General features: G+C 46.1%; 2 protein-coding genes across 2 annotated transcripts; one reads left to right on the plus strand and one right to left on the minus strand.

The window, feature by feature from the left end:
- Positions 1-7,531: 7,531 nt before the first annotated feature.
- Positions 7,532-10,300, minus strand: zic2a (zic family member 2 (odd-paired homolog, Drosophila), a; the record flags this gene model as incomplete). The annotated part of the gene is made up of 3 exons (XM_079230320.1): positions 7,532-7,726; positions 7,890-8,053; positions 9,328-10,300. The coding sequence occupies 3 exons, from the start codon at positions 10,298-10,300 to the stop codon at positions 7,532-7,534; spliced, it is 1,332 nt and encodes a 443-aa protein (XP_079086446.1).
- A 5,593-nt stretch (positions 10,301-15,893) lies between these two features.
- zic5 (zic family member 5 (odd-paired homolog, Drosophila)) lies at positions 15,894-18,745 on the plus strand (the record flags this gene model as incomplete). The annotated part of the gene is made up of 2 exons (XM_079230669.1): positions 15,894-16,950; positions 18,273-18,745. The coding sequence occupies exons 1-2, from the start codon at positions 15,900-15,902 to the stop codon at positions 18,743-18,745; spliced, it is 1,524 nt and encodes a 507-aa protein (XP_079086795.1). The 5' UTR covers positions 15,894-15,899.
- Positions 18,746-23,462: the final 4,717 nt, after the last annotated feature.

Raw genomic sequence — 23,462 nt, forward strand, 5'->3', positions numbered from 1 at the left:
TGCGTATTGTTTTATGTCCAACCATGAGGTCTTTTAAAAACTAAAAAGCGATTTGGTTGCCTGAACCTAACATGTGTTTTGTTGCCTAGTGCTGCGTTCACATCAAAAGCGTTGCGAATGTTGCTCGCGCCTGAAAAGGGGCGTGGCTTATCTCCGTAAAAACAGTGACCGTTTCTTTCATCCACCATGGAAATAACCACTAGCTCTGCTTTACACTTGTTGTGTAAATTCCACATACGTCGGAACATCAAACTCCATCGTGTCTGGGTTCATAAGCGTCAGTTGGAAAATTTCAACTCAAAAATTCGCTCTTCCGCAACCATTCGCGTCTGTGCATTGACTTTGCATGTAATCTACTCGCGCGTCGAATTTGCAACATTTTTGGTGTGAACGCAGCATAAACCTAGCATGTGTTGTGTTGCCTCAACCTAACATGTGTTGTGTTGCCTCAACCTAGCATGTGTTGTGTTGCCTCAACCAAACATGTGTTGTGTTGCCTCAACCTAACATGTGTTGTGTTGCCTCAACCTAACGTGTTGTGTTGCCTCAACCTAACATGTGTTGTGTTGCCTCAACCTAACATGTGTTGTGTTGCCTCAACCTAACATGTGTTGTGTTGCCTCAACCTAACATGTGTTTTGTTGCCTCAACCTAACATGTGTTGTGTTGCCTCAACCTAGCATGTGTTGTGTTGCCTCAACCTAACATGTGTTGTGTTGCCTCAACCTAACATGTGTTGTGTTGCCTCAACCTAACATGTGTTGTGTTGCCTCAACCTAACATGTGTTGTGTTGCCTCAACCTAACATGTGTTGTGTTGCCTCAACCTAACATGTGTTGTGTTGCCTCAACCTAACATGTGTTGTGTTGCCTCAACCTAACTTGTGTTGTGTTGCCTCAACCTAACTTGTGTTGTGTTGCCTCAACCTAACATGTGTTGTGTTGCCTCAACCTAGCATGTGTTGTGTTGCCTCAACCAAATATGTGTTGCCTCAACCTAACATGTGTTGTGTTGCCTCAACCTAACATGTGTTGTGTTGCCTCAACCAAATATGTGTTGCCTCAACCAAACATGTGTTGTGTTGCCTCAACCTAATTCTCCGTAGTTGTTTTAAGCCCTCCATGATGTTTTTCCCAAACTTAACTAAAGTGGTTTTGTTGTCTAAACCTAACTTTTGTTTCTTAGTATAATGTCATCTCCCACTAACGCAGCCCTGATCTGGCCTCTCCATTTGACTCCCAGCTGGGCCTGACGCTTGTGGTCCTAATGACAAAGAATGTACGACAGACTTTTCCAGCACGAGCGCTCAAAATATGAAACGCAAAAATGCCCAAGAGGTATGTTCCATTACTTGGCAGCATAGACCCCATAAAACATTTTTTGAAACACACACACACACACACTCAGCGGCCAGTCACCTCTGTGCAGCGCGTCCCCAGGGCACAGCTCTGGTCTGTTTGAAGATCAAAGCAGCTGAGGTAAAACAGCATGTTTACAGGTGTTGGGGAAATTGAAAATTTCCTTGGCTGAGCGTGGTTTTCCAATAGAAGAGGAAGTCTTGACAAGTAATGACAAGTTTGTTTTTATTCGCAGCACCTGCACCCTCACAGCGACTGGTCCCAGGAACAGTATGCGTGGACACAAAGATGAGCAAAAGCTGCAAAGACATTTTTTATTTTTTGTAATCCAAGCGATGCCATTAGCCAGTGTGTGTGTGTGTGTGTGTGTGTGTGTGTGTGTGTGTGTGTGTGTGTGTGTGCGTGTGTGTGCCCGCTTGGTTTTGTGTTGGTCTTTCCAGATAATTGCTCTTTGATGGTACACCTGCTCCTGTCTGGAAGAGCCTTGGCTGCAGCAGCAAAGAGTTACCTGAAAAACGCCCTGCATTAACAGCACATCACCCATTGTGGAGAATACAGAGAGTTGGCAAGGTGTTGTGTCGGAGCCATATTGAGAACCTCGCTGCAAAAGCAACAGCAGGGGAGGATGCTGAGTTTGTGAGGGATTAGTTGAATTCTAACACTTTTTTTGGGTGGGGGGACCACAACAATGAGCACACCTCAGTCAAGCTGGAGTATGTCATTTACTCTGCAGCGCTCCACTTTGTGTTCCCTCTGTGTGCATGAGAGGACCAGTCATGCCAAGCTTTTCTGCATGAAAGGGAGAGTGTTAAGCTTTTTGAGGCTATTTGTGCTTCTGACTCTGTAGTGTTTGTGTCCGATGGGAGGCGCCTGCGCCGGCTTCCTTAAAAGGAGTAGGGGGTTTTGTTTGTTTCTCCGCCGTGCCAGGAGAAGTGACAGCCATTCCGGCTCTTTCACAGAAAACACATTCATCTGTGTGAGAAAAGGCGGCCGCTGAACTCAGATGAAAGGCCGCGGGGGCTGCGCTTGCACAGGAAGGCAGACTGTACATCGACTTCAGTGCAAACACAACACAGGCCATGTCACAGACGGACAGACAGACAGAGGGAGATCCAGACAGGGAGATAAGGGAGGGGCGAGGGAGGAGGGAGAGAGAGAAAGATGACTTTCCTCCAAGAAGCAGGCGAACAATGCATTTAGGAAAGAAAGGGGCTGTCATTACACTGAGCTGAAGTTAATATGCTGTTATTCTAATTGTGTATATATTTCACTTATAAGCTATACACTGCTCTGCTGACTGACCTCTCTGTTAACTGCTGGGTTAGAGACAGACATATTATTATTATTATTATTATTATTATTATTATTATTATTATTATTACTATCATCATCATTATTATTATATATAAGATGCCCTGTCACTAACAGCCTTCTTAATGCTCATCAAAATAAAGGAGCCACTTTAATTCATACAGTGCCTTAAGAATCTATACATTTTATTTTAGGTTTCTGTAGAAACTACAAGGTACAAAAAGCATTTTATTGTATTTTTGTGTTTTATTTTCATTTCTGTAGAAACAAGGTATACAAAAAACAGCTGCATTATGAATATAACATTGTATTGTATTTTTGTTTTTGTTAAACCGGTTGACTATTTATAAGTAATATGATTTTAACATTGCTGAATAGTTTTTATAAATATTGAGTGAACTACATGTATAGTACATCTCTATAGTAAGCAGCCCGCTGCTGCTCGTGCTATATGAATAACAAAGGCCGGAGAACGGACACGTGCATTTCATTGGAGCTCTTCGAATTCAATTAGAGGAAAAGGCGTTTGTTTGAAAAAGTTTTCTCTCCAAACAGAAGGCCGACAAACTCCTCATGAGTCTGTTGCTCAGCGAGGAGGCCCGAGGAGGAGCCCGCGGGTCCAGAGGAAACACGTGACGTGTCGAAGCCAGGCAGGGCTGTTGTTTTAAAAGCTTCTTTTTTTATGCCATAATTTAAATGTGGGCATTGACGACGCAGTCTTTCATAAAAAAATAAAAAAGAGCATCGTATAGTCTGAAAACACGGAGCGTCTTCCTCACGTGAACGAGGACAAAGCGCGCTCAGGGGAAACAGGCGCAACTTGTATGTGCAATATGTATCTCATTATTTATGCCATCTGACCTTTTTTGTTTTTGTTTTAAAGGGGAAAAAATAGCTGTTGACTTGGGAACAATTAATTTGTCCATTTAGAAAAGTGCGTTTCCTAAAAAAAAATATAAAGTAATGATTATAATATGAATCTCGTTGTTGGTCGGTGTCGTCAGAGCAGGTGACAGGCCGTTTATTTATTTATCTCTTCATTTATTTGTATTGTGATAATTATTGCATTGTGTAATTATAGCTACATATATTATTGTATTATTATTTTACAACACTTCCTTGTAATTATTAAAGCTGTCTGTAATGTGTCCATGTGTAGTCCTTAAATGCTGCGCAGCATCACGGCCTCCGCGTGCGTCACATGGCTTCATATGAAAAGGTCAAACCTGAGTCACCACTCCACTACGAAACATAAAACATCCAAAATATTTGCTTTTAACAAATGAGTGGGAATAAAAAAAAAACAAGTATGCCCTAGGATTATGAATTATGAATGACTGAGAGCGATTATCTCTGATGGGGGTAGTTAGGCTGTTGCTGTAGTTTTATATCTCCGACCGCTAAACGTCGAAATGAGAAATATTTATGCAAAAACACAACATGTATTACGGTCATACATCAGTGTAGATTGTTCCCCAACGTGGCAAGAAAAACAAGTTAACCGTGCGCCATCAGTGTGTGTGTGTGTGTGTGTGTGTGTGTGTGTGTGTGTGTGTGTGTGTGTGTGTGTGTGTGTGCTTGAGTAAGAGAGAGAGAGAGAGAGAGAGAGAGAGAGAGAGAGAGAGAGAGAGAGAGAGAGAGAGAGAGAGAGAGAGAGAGAGAGAGAGCGAGGAAGCGAATTCATCCATTATTATCAAAACTGCGGCCACAAACACACCGACGCTTCACACTTCGTCCACCTGACTTGACTGACAGGTGCCGCGTGCCTCCGCGCCAACAAGTAGAGCCGATTTCATTTCGTTCCCCGGAGGCCTCCATCCGCCGCGCGCCTTAAACCTCCAGCCTGCAGCTCAGCTGATGACCTGCCACGCAAGCCTCATTTAAACAATGTGTGTCCCGAACATTGACACGCTGACCTCTTTGTCAACTGGTGTGGATGGAAAAAAAGAAACGTGTCCACCTCACAAGTCTGCACCTCTCTCTCTCTCTCTCGGGGGCGTAGCACTCATCTTCACTGACGTATAATGGTAGCCGAGATAAAGTTGTGTGAAATGTAACAAATACATGTGTTTTTTCTTCTCCATTCTCAACTAATTTACCCACGCTGAATTCTAGAAATACAGCTGGTGAGCTGCTGATGGATTGTGTGAGTCATCCCCGCGTCATGAAGCTATTTAAATAAAATAAACAAATAAATTCAATATTTAAAAAAATTCAGATTTTCTCTTGTTGAATGAACCTGTCAATGAAGGGTGTGATGATAAAGAGAGGGGCTGCTCGGATCCTGCAATTAAATAAATAAGTAAAAAGAAGCTGGAACTAGTTTAATTGTTATTATGCTATAAATAAAACATCACCCTCAAATGGACGTGAATACAAAACGTAGAAGTTCCAGGCAGGTTGTCCTCTCCTCTTCCTCCTCCTCCTCTTCCTCCTCCTCCTCCTCCTCCTCCTCCTGCCCCTCCTGCAGCCCGCGCGCGCGCGCAACAGTGCCACTTCTAAACACGCTCATGCAGAACGGTTCAAATTGCTCGCTGAACTTATTACACGACCTCGAAGATTTTCCACCTGAACTTTGGCCCGAGTCCAAGCGTGACTCCCGAAAACACTCCACTATAGGCTGCACCAGCTCCAGCTCCGGTGAGGGAGGCAGGCTAGGGTGTGTGCGCGCGCGTGTGTGCGCGCGCGTGCGCTCTGAGAGTATTCTTACAGTAGCCTAATGTACAAGGAGCTGTGAGAAGAAGAAGAAGAAAAAAAGCATCCTTCTGCGGATCAATATCGGCGCAGCTGGAGCCGAACAGGAAGCGGCGTCGACGCACCGTGAGCTGACCTTTCCCGCTCCCCAGAGGTCACACCTTCCTCCGGGAGAGGTCAGCGGGCCTAAAGGGGCCGTCAGGAGGCGATGTACAAAATGCATGTAAACCAACATCTCACATCTCACCTTGAGACCAGCTCATCTCATTGTGCACACTTTTGCCACACAAAAAAATAAAACCCAAAAAAGTTTGCCCTATTTTGACTGGCTGATGATGAATATATGTGACATACAGACCCAGCAACGGTATTAGGTTTTTATACCAGAGCAAAGGCATCTTTTTGTACAATAGGATCTGATTGATTTCACTGTAATAAGCAGGCCCTGTCGGCCTCACTACAGCTCCATGACACACAGAGGGCCACTTGCTGCAGGATATCTGCCAAAGTCCCACTGTTGTCAGTGTTCCTGAACGTCTCAGTACAACATAGAACAGCAGCTGACAGACATGGTTGTTTCTCCTTCAGCCCATTTAAATCCTATATTAGCCACAACAAATAGGCCCACTCGGATCGCACTAGTCATTCCACAAAGAGCCTCAGATCTGGCAGCAATCCGTATCTTTACCCACAATGCAGTCACATATAAAGCCAGCCTGTAAAACCATCTGAATGATGCAGAGGGAGCCCTCACAGGCCACAAACCAGAGGAGCAGCTCAGAGGCTACCGGCCTGTAAGCCCAGTCAAGTTCAAGTTCACCAGCTCACTGAAGTGTGTGTGTGTGTGTGTGTGTGTGTGTGTGTGTGTGTGTGTGTGTGTGTGTGTAGGGGGGCGGGGTCATTTACAGGCTGTGTTTTCAAATAAACTCAGTAAGTGACCTGAGAAGATGTAAAGTGAGTTTAAAGATATACACGAGAGGAGCTCGGCTGTGCGGCCTCTGAAGGCAGAATTAAGACGCTTTGATCGCTCGGGTTTGTTGGTTTAAATTAAACCGCTTCAAACAAAATATGTTTACGTTAGAACGCTCTTCCCTGGTTTCTCGACAAGTAAATTCACTTAAATCCCCCCAGAACCTTCTGTTTTTTGGTGTGGCACCGCAGCAGCCACCTTGTTGACGGCCTGTCAGCACGCTCTGCAAAGCCTCAGGTGAAAAGTCTGAGATGGAACGCCGGAAATAATTCCACAAACAAAACTAAGAGCCTCCCAAACAACATGTGGACCTCTGAGCCGCGCCAGCAGCCAAACCAGGAAGCAAGGGGAAAAAGTCAAAAGGGGAATATTTAGCACTTGCAACACCTTTTATTATATTTGTATGCAGTAAAATTCTTATCACAATAAGGAAGGAAACACCTCTTAAAACTTTGAACAAAAGCACATAACGAAACAACTGCCCATGTTTAGCTCGCAATTGTACATATTTATAGTAAAGAAACATTCTTTTATAAATACTGTTTCATCTGTAGCAAGTAAATACCATAATTTAATTACAAATGGATAAATATGGCAGTTGATATTTACAAAAGGAAGGGTGTGTAGTTACAGAAAATTGAACGGCACAACGTTTATTTTCCTCACAATCCTCCAGATAGTATTTCACAATTCAAACTTGCAAAGCACAAAACATCACAAGTTAAAGCCCAGCAAACTAAAAAATATACATTCACAAGCGTAATATTGTGGTCTGTTGGAGTTAAATGTTAACTTTGGCACTCGTTCCAGTTTATAGATGTTTAGTATAGTACAATCAATTTGCCTTAGGATCACAATATTCAACATTATAGTACAATTTTTTTTTATTGTAATATGTGCACTAAAAGTCCAGTTAGAGAAATAGCTACCATTGAAGGAACATCTATACACCAAAGACTGACAAACTATCACAACCGATGGGGAAAGTGGGCTTTTAGTAATTATGTACAATATGAAATACACCTCGACTATAATACATATTTTCCTCTGTTGATAATCCTCATCTTCCCTGGTGAAAAAAAATACCATAATAAACCAATGTTTTGTGTGCCCCTCCAGTGTGCACGTGTCCCAAATCTCCTGCTGGACGGTCCCAGTGCTGTGAAGTGAGTGTGTGCCGCTTCGCTGCAGCTCAGTCCTACACGTACCATTCACTGAAATTGGAGGATAGGCCGCTGTGGCCGGTGGGGTTGTGCACCGCCGAGGCCGGGGACATGGTGGTGTTGCTCTGGGTCTCGGCAGTGGGAGACACCAGGCCCGGGGGTGTGGAGGACTCGTAGCCGGAGCTGGCTGCTGGTGAGGACTCTGATACTGGTGGGGAGGCTTCATGGACCTGGAGGAGGACGGGAGAAATTAGTGTTTACAACCAAGCATCAAGGGGAGGGATGCAGATGAGAATATATTCATTACACACATGATAAACATAATGGAGGCCTGACACACACACACACACACACACACACACACACACACACACACTTTCCGGGTGTATTTACCTTCATGTGTTTCCGTAGAGAGCTGGGGTGTGTGTAGGACTTGTCGCACATTTTGCAGAGGTAAGGCTTGTCCGAAGTGTGCACGTGCATGTGTTTCTTTCGGTCGCTGCTGTTTGCAAACCTTCTGTCGCAGCCTTCAAACTCACACTGGAACGGCTTCTCCCCTGCAGGGGGGAGAACGGAAGGAAAGAAATGTCAGGATTGTCTTGCCATTTTTTATTTTATTTTCTAAACAGATAGATGCCTCTGTGCTGAGCAACAACAAGAGGCCGTGCAGCTCACTGGATGCGGAACAATTCAAAATGCAAAAATAAAAGAAGTTGAGGTGTATAATGTGAGGATTAAATTCACAGCAAACGGTGTCCGTTTTAAAACTACTCGGGTGATCCTCCCCACCATGTGCGATATTTAAGTTTAAGGCTGTTTTCAGAGCAGAGCAGAGTCTGCGCGGAGGGGGGTGGGTTCATAAATAATGCGCATAGTGATGTGGAGGGGGTTGGAGAGCGGGGGTCCTCAGTGGGCCTACAGAAGGACAACCATTTGCCTGGGAGACAATAAAAATCTAATTAGCACCTGACCGATTGCATGGCACCCACACCATAATGTATTTCCCCCAAGAAAAATAAGGGGAGAAAAAAACAATGTGAAAAGAGGGCCGGTGATGGCCTCCCTCCAGTCTGGCACCTTTAGCGCGCGTCTTATCTGATTAAAAACAGGGCTGCGCGCGGATCAACCTCCACGAGACACACACGCCTCCACAGTGAAAACGAAATCCATCAGGAGAATTGTGTGTAAATAATACTAACACTACCACTACTACACACACACACACGATCCACGCGGGCAGCTTATGGGACGCATAACGCGAGAGTGTGTGGGAGCTCCACTACCAAACCAATTTATGTGATTTACTACACCAGCCTGTCTGCACGCACTGTCCCCTTTGACCCAATTTCTTTTTTTGTGTGTTGCAAAGTCCATCTCCCCCCACACCCCCTCCCCCTAAAAAAACTGTAAAACATCCGCAGGCCATGTGAATTTATTTGCAACACGTTTGGAAGGATTGTTTAGAATAATACAAATTGTGCCCGTGCGATGCAATAATATCCCGCTATTCTTAACGAATTTCTCTCTCTCTCTCTCTCTTTCTCTCTCGCTCTCTCTCTCTCTCTCGCTCTCTCTCGCTCTCTCGGATGTGCTCCTAAATCTACTCTGCCCTGTCCTGCGGATACTATCGACTTTAGCAGCCTGAAATAGTCGCTGATAATTAGATCTTAATTCGTGTTTGCCTTGGCGAGGGCGCGTGTTTACAACGGCGAAATAAACGCGCACGCCGGCTTAGTAGCAGCGAGTCATGCGTGGTGCTCAGAACACAAAGCAATAAAATAAAGAAGAAATACAATTTAAAAAAAAAAACTGGCATTAGCGTGATATTTACCTGTGTGCGTTCTCTTGTGTATCTTCAAGTTTTCCGAGCGCGCGAACACCTTCCCGCAGCCGGGGAACGGGCACGGGAACGGCTTCTCCCCGGTGTGCACCCGAATGTGGTTCACCAGTTTGTATTTCGCCTTGAACGGCTTGCTCTCCCGGACGCAGTCCTCCCAGAAGCAGACGTGGTTGGTCTGCTCCGGGCCGCCGACGTGCTCCACCGAGACGTGCGTGACCAGCTCGTGCATGGTGCTGAAAGTTTTGTTGCAGCTCTTCTTCGGGTTGCTGAGCTGCTCGGGGTCGATCCACTTGCAGATGAGCTCCTGCTTGATGCACTGCTGCCGCATGTAGCGGAAGAAGGCACCCGGGTGGTGGTGGGCTGCCATGTTCATCCCCATGTTCATATTCATGGAGCCGTACTGGTTGTGCAGCTGCGCGGCCGCGTACGGGTCTGTCCGCGGGCTAGACACCTGGTGGTACTGCTCGGAGCGGCCGAAAACCTCCCCGGGTAGTCCGAGCCTCATTTGCCCGTTGAGCACGTTCGGGGAGCCGTGGGACCCGTGCTGGTCGTGGATCCCCGGGAACAGAATGTGGCCTTGAGAGTCTGTATGGGAGTGATGGAGGGACCCCGCCGCGGGGCCGAAAATCGCGTGCTGGCCGCCGGCCGGAGAGGACTCTCCGAAGCCGCGGCTGCGAAAGAGAAAGTCCCGGGTGGAGTTGAACGGCGAGCCGGCGTACGACGTGACGTGGGCGGCGTGCGCCCCGAGAGCCGCGGCCGGGTAGCCCGGCGCCTGGCTGGTGAAGGCAGAGCTCTGGCCCGGGGAGAGGTCGTGGTTGAGCTTAAACGCGCCCATGTGCGCGGAGTCCACGAAGCTGTTCTGAGCCAGACTCAAGTCTCGCTCCTGCATCTCGCTGGCCGAGTGGTGCCTGGCGAACGAGCCCACCCCCAGTCCGGGGAACTGGTGCCCGGCGTCCAGTAACATGGTTGTGCAGCAGTTGTTGTTGTGTTGTTGTTGTTGTTGTTGTTGATGATGATGATGATGGTGCACTGAATCAAATAAAGAGGCTACGCGGCGAATTAAGTTAAAGAAGAAAAATCAAATGGGCAACGATTCAACTTCCAGACCTGGGAGACAACATATCTATCAGGCGGGGATCGAAGCCGCTGCTCCGCTCACGAGGAGACAGAGAGGGAGATACAACAACAAAAAGAAGAAGAAGAAGAAGAAGAAATCAGCTCGGCTTATCGGATCTACTTCTTAGTTAACTTGTACCTCAAAAAAAAAATCCAAACGAAGTGAGGAGTTTCCCCGAGTCCTCTTCTCTTGACTGCGACAGTTCAACAACCCACCCCCCCCTTTTGCACACATACACACACACACACCAAAAAAAAAAAAAACACCCCAAAAAAATGTATATATGCAGTCGGAAGAATGAAATAATGATCTTACTAGGTGTCCTCACAGAGCGAGAGGGGCCACAGCAGCTCAGGGGAAAAAACGCCGTTCCGATTTTTGGGGGGCATGGATTTATTTGTCCGGCTCGCCTGCGTGGTCTCGCGGAGGGTCCCTGTTTCTCCGTGGACTGGCGCTCCCTCCTCTTCCGCCCCCTTTAAGCTGCAGCCCGTTACTGCGCTGCTCGCGCGCTCATTGGCCGCCAAGCCTCATCAATCCCAGGTGCCCCTCCAATAGCAGGTAGCGCTCGGGCCGACTTAATAGCGCATCGCCATTTTTTTTTTTTCCACTAATAATTACCGCCTACTTTTAGGAGAGGTTTTTTTTTTGTTGAGGGAGAAGGGGGGGCTCATATAGAAGCGGAGGGATCGCGACTAGGGAGAGGACATGTTTGGGTTGTTTATGTTCCAGCAGAGGATACGACTTGTAGTCATAAAACACAGACATGTAGCGTTTCATAAAACATATTTAATTGGAGGTAAATATTTAGATCGAGGTTAAAAAATCGGTTGCTGTTTTTTAAATAAATTTTTTGAAAACTAAAAATAATGCTGTAGCTCTGTGTATTTTGTATTTCGTCATAATAATAATAATAATGAAACTATCACGCTCTCCAGTCAGCCCATAGGGCCGTGTTATTACATATGTGGCCATCAATTAATTAAAACTGGACTATTTAGGGGATAAATGTTCAGTAGCCTACAGGAAGGAGGGTTCACTCCCATAAAACATCCTATGATGTTTGATTTATTAAATATTTGTATTGATCCCTAATGTCTGCTAAAAAAATACTACGTTGTGCTTTAAGCCTCCTTGGCAAAAAGAAAAGAAAAACATAATGTACTAAAATGCAAGACACAGCTTTTATGTGTTGTTTTTACGGGCTTTACACTGTACTGCTGTAACACCTCCCACTTTTTATATATATTTAAAAAAAGGCAGGAGAACGCGTTATAATAAATATCTCTATTGGAACATATACCACCTATACGGTTGAAGGCGGACATAATAAGTCGTTAAAGTTAAGCAGGAGTTCACAGAACCCTGAGATGCAGCTGAAGCAGCACATGTGGCTCCATATGGAGTCCGCTGCTGGCGGAACCACAGCTGGGCCTTCCGCCGTGCTGCATGAGGGACTCTGCTGCTCGTTGGTTCCCTTTTCCTTTTTCTAACGGTTCCATATGTTGTTGGTTCTGGTCCCACCGCAGCGATGAAGGGACATGTTCTGGTGAGCCGCGCTGTGGCCCGTGAGGCCGAGCCTTCACCTCAGAGGCGTGATGGGGCTCTGAGGCTTTAGCCAAATATCCGCATGTGTTTCACACTGTTTACCATATTATCTGGATTCTTAATGGGACTCTTTTTTGTTTAGCTCAAACATGTAGAATTGACAGAGAAATGTCATAAAAAAGGTTTTAAAAAACTAGGATTTGCTTAATTCACTGGCAACTTTCCATTACAAGCACTCACCGAGAAATGCAGACACACACACACACACACACCCACACACACACCACATATGCTCACACACCCACAAGTCAAAGGAAGTTTACTTACATTTTCACCAACTCAGAAAAATCCCACAAGTTGTCCCGTTCCTCTCTCTCTCTCTCTCTCTCTGTCTCTCTCTCTCTCTCTCTCTCTTTCTCTCTCACACACACACACACACACAACTGCGTCAGCCCTCCGGTGCTCTTAGCATGCAGGCAAATAGTGGAGAAGGAGAGGGAAACGTTTACGAACTTTTTCCTGGGGGTGAAGTTGTGTGCGTCTCTTCGCTCGGACTGGGGCAGTGTGTGTGTGTGTGCGTGTGTGTGTGTGTGTGTGTGTGTGTGTGTGTGTGTGTGTGTGTGTGTGTGTGTGTGTGTGTGTGCGTGCGCGCCATTCATCCCAGTCGATTCCCAGTTTATTTCAGCCCGCACCACAGGAAACGCAGGAGCTGATCCAAGTTCAAAGTCACGTCTGCCGACCCTTATAAGAAGCTCTTTATTTCTCTTGGAAGAAGAAAAAAAGAAGAACAAAAAAAACGTCCCCATATAGAGAGAAAAGCGAAATAAAAAAAATTAAAAAGAGGATAAAAGGAAGAAAACAAATCTATCGGGTACAGAGAGGCACATGGCTGCTTCTGGAGAAGAAGAAAAGGGGGTCCTGCCTATTGAAGCCCCACAGACCAGTATTTCAACAGGTTAGTGCCAGCAATGCGCACGAGACGTGGCCCCGCTGAGTCTTTACACCAAAATACAGGAAATAGGTCGTGATGTGTGAAGTTATGACGCAATGCTAATCGATACAGTCAGCAGATCACATAAAGGCGCACTGCCTGTGTGTGTGTGTGTGTGTGTGTGTGTGTGTGTGTGTGTGTGTGTGTGTGTGTGTGTGTGTGTGTGTGTGTGTGTGTGTGTGTGTTCTAGTTGAGGGGCCAAAGGCGTCATATTCCTGCTCTCTGCTATCATGACCATATCAATATGTTGACACACTGAAGGTCACTTGTGACCTTGTGCTTCATGGATGTTTGACCCCTGACCCGTTAAGACCACATATGTTGCACTCTTGACTCCTTTTGGTAAAATAACCCTGTTTATGACAAAGCGTCTTTGTTTTAGAGCGAGGGAGGGCGAGAGAGGGAGAGAGAGGGAGAGAGAGGGAGAGGAGCTATAAGGAAGCTATAAGTCAATACAAATTAACCCGTTCCTTCCAGAAAGTTCAGAGAAGAGTTTATTGCTATTAGTTGTGCTACATGGATCCATTTCCACTCATTCGACATGGCAGAATATGACGAATGTGATATTTTATTTTTATAAAAATGTGACATTTGCCAATTGTCAAGCATGAGGGGACACGCCCCCCTCCCTTACTATACTCGCAGCAAAAAGTATAATTCTTGTTGTTAATTCTGTGGCATTGTGGTCTCATTTAATGTGGTGTTCCATGTAATGCGTATGAAATAGAGCCCCCTTTAAACAAATCATAAACATGCCCCCACTGCTGCGCGTGCGTTTTATGAGTTTCCAGATGCTCTCATTGGAGCTGGACATGTTTTATTTATTTCAGTAAATAACTAAAACACGTGGGCATTTTTTTTGTCTTTCTTTTTTTTTTTTTACTTTTTAAATTATTTAAAAAAAATACAGATGTGACAGCTGTTCGTGAACAATGGAGCTGGCCGAACTGTTAATTAAGTATCTATTGTTATTATTATTATGATGTGTTTAATTATTTTTGCAGGACAATATACACGTTAGATAGCAGTTGTAAAAAAAAAAAGTTTTTGACATGCAGTTTCTCAGCATTTGTTTCAAGTTGCTGAGTATCAAGTTCATAAATCATCTTTTCCCCACAGAGGAGCGCGTGCAACAGGCCCCGGAACATCGAGCCTTCCTCACGAGCACGGAGGAAATCAATTACAGAACATGGACCTGAGTGAGGAAATGTGCTGTTCATTATGTACTTGGAGTTTTTACTTCTTTGTGTGTGTGTGTGTGTGTGTGTGTGTGTGTGTGTGTGTGTGTGTGTGTGTGTGTGTGTGTGTGTGTGTGGTGGGGGGTCTAAGGCCAGCTCCCGTTCGAGTTGCAGAAACTCTGATGACGTAGTGATTTAGTAGTTTGGAGGCAGATCGATAGAAAAGGTGTCCGGATGAAGACGCATCGATGACCGACACACGTCCTGGTGGGCAACTTAAATACTAAAATAATAAGTTTTTACTTTGCCAACCTCATGAGCAACATGACACATGGTTGCTAAATAATGCTGAGAATAAAACATAAATAAAATACATGCACCTCCATGTCCGAGACCTTGATGGAGACTATAATAAAGGTCCCGCTGTGATCCTCTTCCTGGTATGATGTTTATAACTCACGCTTAAGGTCGGCCTTCACTTGTAATATATTTAAGCCAAGAGAAATTAATTTAATGGGATTTCTTTTATTGGGGCATTATGAAAAAGTGCCTGCACTAATAAGAATTTATGACATGTTTATTGTTTTTCCTAACTTCAGCATTTTAGTATGATCGTGTTGACAGCCTACACTACCCATAATTCAATTTAAAGCTTCTGTAATTCAAGTGCAACATTCATATTATTTACATGAGAAGGGAGTGGTATTTATATAATAACTGCAATGAACTTAAACATAAAATAAATAGCAAACACCTATCAAATATGTCTCTGGTGATTTAATTTAATTTATTGTATGTATAAATAATCACCAATTTACCTTCTCTTTTTTTCAGTGAAATAGTTTGTATAATTTAGACATGCAATAACTTTCCACAGGTTCGCTTTATGTATTTTATATTTTCCTGACAAATCATGTGAAGTCTTGGGAGCTTTTTTTTTTTGCTTCAAATATCCTTCTCAAAAACTAAAAAAGAAAAGAAAAGAAAAAAGAAGATACATCCATAATATGCACGCGCTTAATAAATGCGCCCTCACCGATGTCCTCTTTACGCACAGCGTCACATACATCTCTCCACCAGCAGCGGGCTTCTTTTACTCTCTCTCCCTCTCTCTCCCTTTCTCTCTCTTTTACTCTCTCTCTCCCTTTCTCTCTCTTTTACTCTGTCTCTCTCTTTCTCTCCCTTTCTCTCTCTTTCTCTCTTTCTTTCTCTCACCCGCGACATCAAATCAATAGTAAAGGCACTTTTCCAGACATAAACTGGGCTGCATCTGTCACATAAAAACGAACATGTCGGTCATCCACATGCGCGCAAAAAACAACAAAACACACACACACACACACAAACTGAAAACAACAACAACAACAACAACACAGATCTGCCGGTAACTTTGTGAGTACAACTTTTCGGAGTCAACAGCGATAAAGAGAGTGAGGGGGCGGATCCCTGCTGAGCCTGCGCTGAACGACAGCCAATCGCTTCGTTCTCCTAACTGCCAGTCACCAAAATCCGTCCAATACCCGCGGTGCCATTTCTAAACTCTATTCCCCACTGTGTCCTCCAACTGTTGTATGTTCTGCCAATCGCTTGAGGACAGAGTGGGAAAGGGGAGCAAGCCGAGTTAGAAGCCGGACAAAAGAACTTATAGAGCCCCTTATATACATATTTTCCTAATGTTTTAGAGCGCGTGGCGGGCTGAGAACCCACCGCGGATGGACCCGGCAGTGTAGTCATGGAGCCCCCTTTAAGCAAGAGGAACCCGGCGTTGAGATTAGCGGATTTGGCAGCGACTCAAGCCCTTCCTCATCAGAACATGACAGGCTTCCCGGGGCTCGGGGGGCATCACCCTCTCTCCCACCATGCCCACCTCCACCCGGGGGAGCTGGGCAACGACCCCGGAGTGGCACTCACTCCATTCGGACCCGAGCACATGGCACAGACCAACGCTCTCAAGCTTAGCCCGTCTCAGCACATCCAGAGCCACCACCACGAAGCCCAGACCGCGGCGTCCTTCGCGTCCGCGCAGACCGCGGTCGGTTTCCCCGTGGCTCACCCCCACTCGGGCTACTCGAGCAGCAGGGACTTCATCCTCAGGAGAGAACTCTCAGCCTCTGCGATGCATGCACTTGGCGACCAGCATAGTTCCGCCTCCTCCCCTCATCATCATGGCATGTTCATCTCCCCAACAGGTGCGTACGGGCACGCGGAGAGCGGGGCCCATTCGCTTTTCACTGGACTCCACGAGCAGGCGTCCCCGGGAGCCCACCACCACCACCATGCCCTCAACGGGCAGATGCGCCTGGGGATCCCGGGGGACATCTACGGCCGGCCGGAGCACTTCGGGCACCGGCCGGAGCACTACGGACCGTCCTCTCTCCACAGCTACAACTCCATGAACCTCAACGTGAACATCGCGTCTGCTCCTCACGGAGCGGCGGGGGCGTTTTTGAGGTACATGCGGCAGCCCATCAAGCAGGAGCTGATCTGCAAGTGGATCGACCAGGACCAGAGTCAGAAGAAGCCCTGCTCCAAGACCTACAGCACCATGCACGAGCTGGTCAACCACGTCACGGTGGAGCACGTCGGGGGACCGGAGCAGAGCTCCCACGTCTGCTTCTGGGAGGAATGTCCGCGCGAGGGGAAGGCTTTCAAGGCGAAGTACAAACTCATCAACCACATCCGCGTGCACACCGGGGAGAAGCCCTTCCCGTGCCCGTTCCCGGGCTGCGGGAAGGTGTTCGCGAGGTCGGAGAATTTAAAGATTCACAAGAGGACGCACACAGGTCAGTACTGCTGCTGGTGCCTTCTGGGGGAGGGGGGTTTGTGCCTTCGATCTGTGGTGGTGTTTGTGTGTACACGGGTGGAGAGAGGGCGCGTGCGTAAATGCGCACACGTACAAAAAAAATGTAAAAGAAAAAGTTGTGTTCGGTGACGCCTTCGCGCCGTGAGTGTTTCATTTCCTTTCTTTAAATATAAACTTTTGCACCTCTCGCCGAAGCGGGGAGCGGGAGGCGGATTACGGGCATATGATGTGTAAAAAGTGCTCACGTGTACGCGCTGGAACACGCGTACACGTGATTATCCTCAGGCGTGGGACGTCTACGACACTTTTATGTGGCGACAAGGGCGCGCGCGTGTGTGTGTGTGTGTGTGTGTGTGTGTGTGTGTGTGTGTGTGTGTGTGTGTGTGTGTGTGTGTGTGCGCGCGAGAGAGAGACATTTATTAGTTGTATAAGCATCGCGTTGTTCGCCAACATGGTCTGAGCTGGAGGCTGTAGCGCCATCCACACAAAAATCGGCCCAAAATCATCCATAAGCAATGAATGTCGGACAGAGCTTAAAAGTTCAAGACTGTGAGAAACAGAGTTCTTGTTTTCCACAACATTCAAATCTCGCGAGTTCTCTTGTTGCGAGCTGCTGTGGTCGTTATGACACAGTGCTCGTGTTTTGGGTAAACGTGGCTCTATTTTCTTTCGGCCTCGCACCACCAGCACCGATGGGCCTCTCAGAATGACGCAAAATCCCCAGGGAAATACATGAGCCATGCACCCAAAGAGATACAAGTCATGAGGAAGCCACAGCTCCTGCTTGTCATTTTGAGAAGGCACACCATGACATGAAGGGCACAGGATGTGACTTCATACAAGAAGAAGAGAGATGCATGTTTCCATTTAGGAGTGACAGTGTGTGTGTGTGAGTGTAGTTATGACCAGAGTCCACCACGTATACACACACACACACACACGGCTCCTGGTGGTCTCTTGAGTGTCAAACACACTCACACACACATGCATGTAACCAGAAGGCCTAGAGGCATGTTACACGTGTTCACACTAGAAAATGCTTTTGAACAAGTGATGAGCTCTAGTGAGGAGGAAGAGGAGGAAGACTCCCCTCCCCAGCGAAGGAGCGCAGGGCAGCTAGTGAAAGTCCCCCTGCATGCTTGTATTTATTTAAGGTGGTATATATGAGGAAATGCATCTGCAGCTTTAGATGCATGAGAAAACGTATGACAAAATAAAAATACCCCCCCACGTGGAGACTCGTCCACGGCGTTCTTTTGCACGTGACTGCAGCTGCTTTCTCTCTCTCTCTCTTTTATCCAGGAGAGAAACCCTTCAAGTGCGAGTTCGAGGGCTGCGACAGAAAGTTCGCCAACAGCAGCGACCGGAAGAAGCACTCCCACGTGCACACCAGCGACAAGCCGTACTACTGCAAGGTGCGCGGCTGCGACAAGTCCTACACGCACCCCAGCTCCCTGCGGAAGCACATGAAGGTGCACTGCAAGTCCCCGCCGCCCCCCAACACCAACACCACCACCAACAACAACAACAACAACAACACCATCTCCTACATATCCTCCTCGAACCCGCTCGGGGACCCGCTGTCCCCGCACTCGGAGCCGCACCGGAACCGGAGCTCCGCGACCCTCTCCCCGCAGGTCACCAACCTCAATGAGTGGTACGTGTGCCAGGGCAGCGGCGGCCCGCACCACCTGCACACCCCGTCCAGCGACGTGCCCACGTCGGACTCGGAAGAGGACTCTTTCAGAAATTCGGACCCGAGGACGATGCTCTGATGCGGCTGCGTTTTTTTTTTTTTTTGGACCACGTGACTGTCAGGCTCGTCATCTAGGGGATTAAAGTGTGTTGGGATATTGATCACGTGATTCGACCACTGGGAAGTGAGAGTTTCTCCCAAGGTGACCTCCTGACCTTTCCTGAAATGTATACTCAAAGCTGTCAAAATAAAACATCTGACATTAGAACTGGCATTTAAAGTCTTATTTTGAAAGGACCAACCACTTCAAAGGGAGCCAGTTTCTGAACAGAACTTTAAAAGAATTGTTGTTGTTGTTTTTCCGAGAGCAATATGCAGGGTGTCATCTTCTGCGTGACTTCAGACTCAACCGGTGTGCTGGAATGACATGTTTTTCACGTGACCTCCCATCACCCCCCTGAGCCGTTTAATAACTGGCCTGCCATCAATCACTGTCATATTCCAGACATGTAAGCAACACACATGGTACTGCTCATCGCCCGGAGAACGGCAACATAGCAAATGTTGATGGACACAATTTAGAATATGAGTATTTTTTATTTTTATTCGATGTGATTTCTGTAAGATGTGGTACAAACTTTGATAAACCAATAAGGACGACAAAAAAATAAGGAGGCAAACATCTGAGTGTCTTATGGGGTTCTCATTTACCTTTTCAGATTTATACAATACATGTGTTTGGATGGAATTTTGTAATATTTAAGAACTATTTAAGACTATATTTTATGCAAAATTACACAAGTGTTATGCTCGTTAAAGAGTACGAGTAAGTCCCTTGAGACCCTAAATGTCTACACTGACAGGCTTTGGCCCTGTAGGATTTGTATATATGTAATTGTACTGATGCTTGTGAATGTTGTGTAGTTTTTAATTACAAGAAGAAAAAAATAATAATGTTGTTTTGTACATTATAATTTATTTGCTGGTATCAATGTTGTACTGGAACTACAGGAACACCAAAGAATAATAATATCAGTTTTGGTGATGCATAGTGGCCTACCCTGCTGATGTTTTTTTTTTTTTTTAATTCATCTTAATTTTCTGGGGTTTAAAAAAAATGTTTTTTTTAATTGTGTTCTGTAAAGAAGAAACATTTACTTGAATAGGCTGTGTAATGTGAAAAGTCCCTTTCTCGCATGCCTTTTGTAGTGACCTGTCTTTCTCTTTGAGGTGCACGTTGGACATGATGGATATGAACAAAAAGAAAAAGAAAAAAAGAGATGAACCAGCTATGATTGTGCAGACCCTTGATGTTCACATTTTTTTATTTGCAATATAAATTTCATGCTTAAAAAAATTAATAAAAAAACCCAACAGGAAATATACAGTCAATGATTAACACGTGTACAATTATTACGGTTAATGGGTGATTAATACGAGTTTTGGGAGATTATAGAATCAAAGAGTTTAAATGGACTGAAAAATCCAGTTTGTCAAATTAATATTTCTTTTAGTTGCAATTTTTGGGGGATAAAATAATGACATTTTTGATTGTGAAATATAAATAAGATTCAACACAACATTAATGCCACTCTCAAAGGACATAAACAAGCAGAAGTGTTCACCTCCTATCACACATTATGACATATTCAGAGGGAAAAGGCCCGAGGAGACAGAAACTATCACGGAGCTAATGCAGAACTTATAGCCCGATGACGCCCCTCTGGAAGGCTGCGCGGCACACAGCGAGGCCGAGGCATGAAGCATCCACGGAGAAAAATAAAAATGATTTAAAATAAAAAGCTATCTTGTATAGTCGTGTATAAAACAAGCGCTCCCCTCTTTCTTATTTCCTCCGTTAAAGCACATAATCACTTTCAAAGAGCTGCTCGTCCAGTTCCATAGAATTAATAAAAAGATGTGACCGGCGCGAGGCCACTTCAAAGGCTGCGGCTCCTGAGAGGAGGAGGAAGGGGAAGAGGAAGAGGAAGGGTCCAGCCCGCGTGGACGGGTCTTCACGGCCCGTTAGGTCTTCTCTGGCGGTCAGGTGCTGAGACGCTCACGTTGGGTGCAACAACAAAAAAAACTAAACTAAACACACACACACTAACTGCCTGTAAATGAACCGTGAGCAAATAGCTCAGGGTGAGAAGTGAGAGGGTGCACCCTCTCACTTCTCACAGGATGCACCCTCTCACCTCACTCAGGTGCACCTTCTCTCCAGCGTGGGCAGGTATAGGTGACGCACGAGCTGCTGCACACTTGCCTGCTTCGAATTTGACATCCAAAACGAAGGAGGGAAGAGAGTGAGTGACACATTGTAAACACACACACACACACACACACACACACACACACACACACACACACACACACACACACACACACACACACACACACACAAACACACACACACTGGAAAGTATTCTGAGCATCAATTAAGACACTTGACTCGGGTCAACCTGCAGGCTGCGGCCATAGAACGCAAACCCTCAATCCGCACTGGAGGGCGAATAATCTCACATTTGACGCGCGTTCTGCGGGAGAAACCCGCACTTCAGCGGCATTACGAGGCTTCTTTATGTCAAAGGCGACAACTGTAGGTTTGTTTAGCTGTATTCATGGGGCTTTATCAGTTTTATAGCCGCCCTGTATGAGCATTTCTATGAAGAACACTTCATCTGCTGCTTCATTCAGCGCAGGAGCACTCGAGGGCCTCCTCTCGCTTTGTGCGCGGACGGTTTTATAGAGCTCAGGCTCAGGACCCCCTCCCCAAAAAAAGCCCGCTCTTGTAGCTCCTGTTTGGAAACAAGGGCTCCATGAATGTGGCAAAATAAACACGGTGAAGAAAATAATAAGCAGAGACAGTTCTTACGGCATTTAAAAAAGAAAAAGAAAAGAAGAAGAAGAGGGAGACTTAATAAAAGAGGAAGAAGGAGTGAAGCGGTCACCCTTCAGTGAGAAACGCTTTGAAGTAGAACTTATTATCTGAGGAATACTTTTTGGTTGTCCCAACGACGCGGCTGAAAGGGGAAAGGCGCTCCCTTTGTCAGCGATTTGTTCTCCTTTAGTGGGACGCCCGTGGAAATCACTTACATGGGCCACCTTAACATACTGCCTGCAAATCAGTAACCGGCGGAGTCAGACATGCAGACGCCACTTCTGATGGGGATGGGGGGTGCAGGAGGGGGGGCGGGGTGAAAGATAATTCCTCAGAGGAGCGTGGAGGCAAAACAAACGCCGCCTTGTCAGACTTTACAAGCATTATCACCTCCTGAATGCTGGCGGCACAATGCGCTTGTGAAGTGATCTTTTTTGGGGGGTTTTTTGGACACAAAAGTTAAGAGGCTGTGGCTATTTAAAAAAAACACACAGAGAAAAAAACGGACACATATATTTAGGGTAATTTGATCCGAGCACCTGCGCCTGCGCGGTCAGTGCGCTCGGCTCACCTCGAAGGCGACTAAAGCCTTTTAAAGCCTTTAAAGATTTTTTTTTCTAACGCTTTTTTTTTTCTGTGAACATGGAAGCAGGTGTGAAGAAGCCACCACCTCATCCCATCATTCCCATCATCCCAAATCAAACCCAGCAGACCAGCAGCACCTCGTACAGCTCCGGCTGGATTATTTAGCACTTCTCTCCGTCCTAAATATGACAAGTGACTAATAAGAAGTGGGCGAGGACCCCTGGAAATAAAGAAGACACAGTAAGATCATGTAGATTTGCCATATTTGGTGAAGTTAGAGCCTGACAGGCCATGATGTTTCAGAGAGGTACAAATACAGATTGTATTGCTGCTTTTCACACCCAAAAGGTTTTAATGGATCCTCTGTGCACTGTTCAACTTTACTGTGAAGCTACGGCAGCCGATTAGGATCAGAACAAGAAATTATTACCCACGCGATAAATTAATGTCAGATAACGTGAGAGTGCGCATGTGCCAGAAGTTTAGGCCACACACCTGTTTGCCTCCCTCTCCGTGTGTGTGTGTGTGTGTGTGTGTGTGTGTCGTTCCCGTTCTCTTTCTTATAAACTCATTTTAACGGCCACATAGTTGCTTTACCGGGCATCCAGCCCTGCCTAAACTGCCTCTCCGTGTTTAGTGACGGAGTCAGAGAACACGCATCCGGTCGCTGCTGCAGTTCTCCCCGGTTCCCTCGAGGATTCTTCCGGTGGGAAACACGCGCACACTTCAGCTTTTACTCTGGAAGTTCTTTCAGCTCACGCGCCGGAGGGACACCTCGACTAGCTGGAGCAGCGACTCAACACTTTAGTCTTTTTTAGGAAGAAGGGGGAGACTCTATATCCCTTGCCCGGTTCTCCCCTCGGACTGTCGGGCGTCCGAGGGGAGAACATGTCGCTGCTCTCCGGCGCTGCTTCACCTTTTAGCCCCGAAGGAGCGCGCGAGTTAAACTTCTGACAGCGGGCGCTCCGGGGGGGCGGGGCTACCACTGACCTGCACTTGGTTCTACTTTTCATAGCAACTTCATTAAAGCAATTACCCAGTGAGCACGTCACGATTCTTTTTTTTTTTTTTTTTTTTTGAGCGACAGAACTTTGGTTGTTTTTCTCTCCTCGCGTCTACAATTACAAGTAATCATAAACTGCACTGTGGAGAAAGAAGGTTTATTCTGGCTCTGACATTCAGACTGTCGGTTATCACCGTTTATCTCACGATGAGAGGCACACATTAGAGAACACCAGCTGGTCGCTGCTCCTGTTGGTGAGACTTTCACATCAGTTGTCTTTTCATTTGTTTTAAAGCGTTTTATTACAAACAAATTCGAGGGTTTTGT

This window comes from Taurulus bubalis (genome assembly GCF_910589615.1).
Source record: "Taurulus bubalis genome assembly, chromosome: 15".
NCBI lineage: Eukaryota > Metazoa > Chordata > Actinopteri > Perciformes > Cottidae > Taurulus > Taurulus bubalis.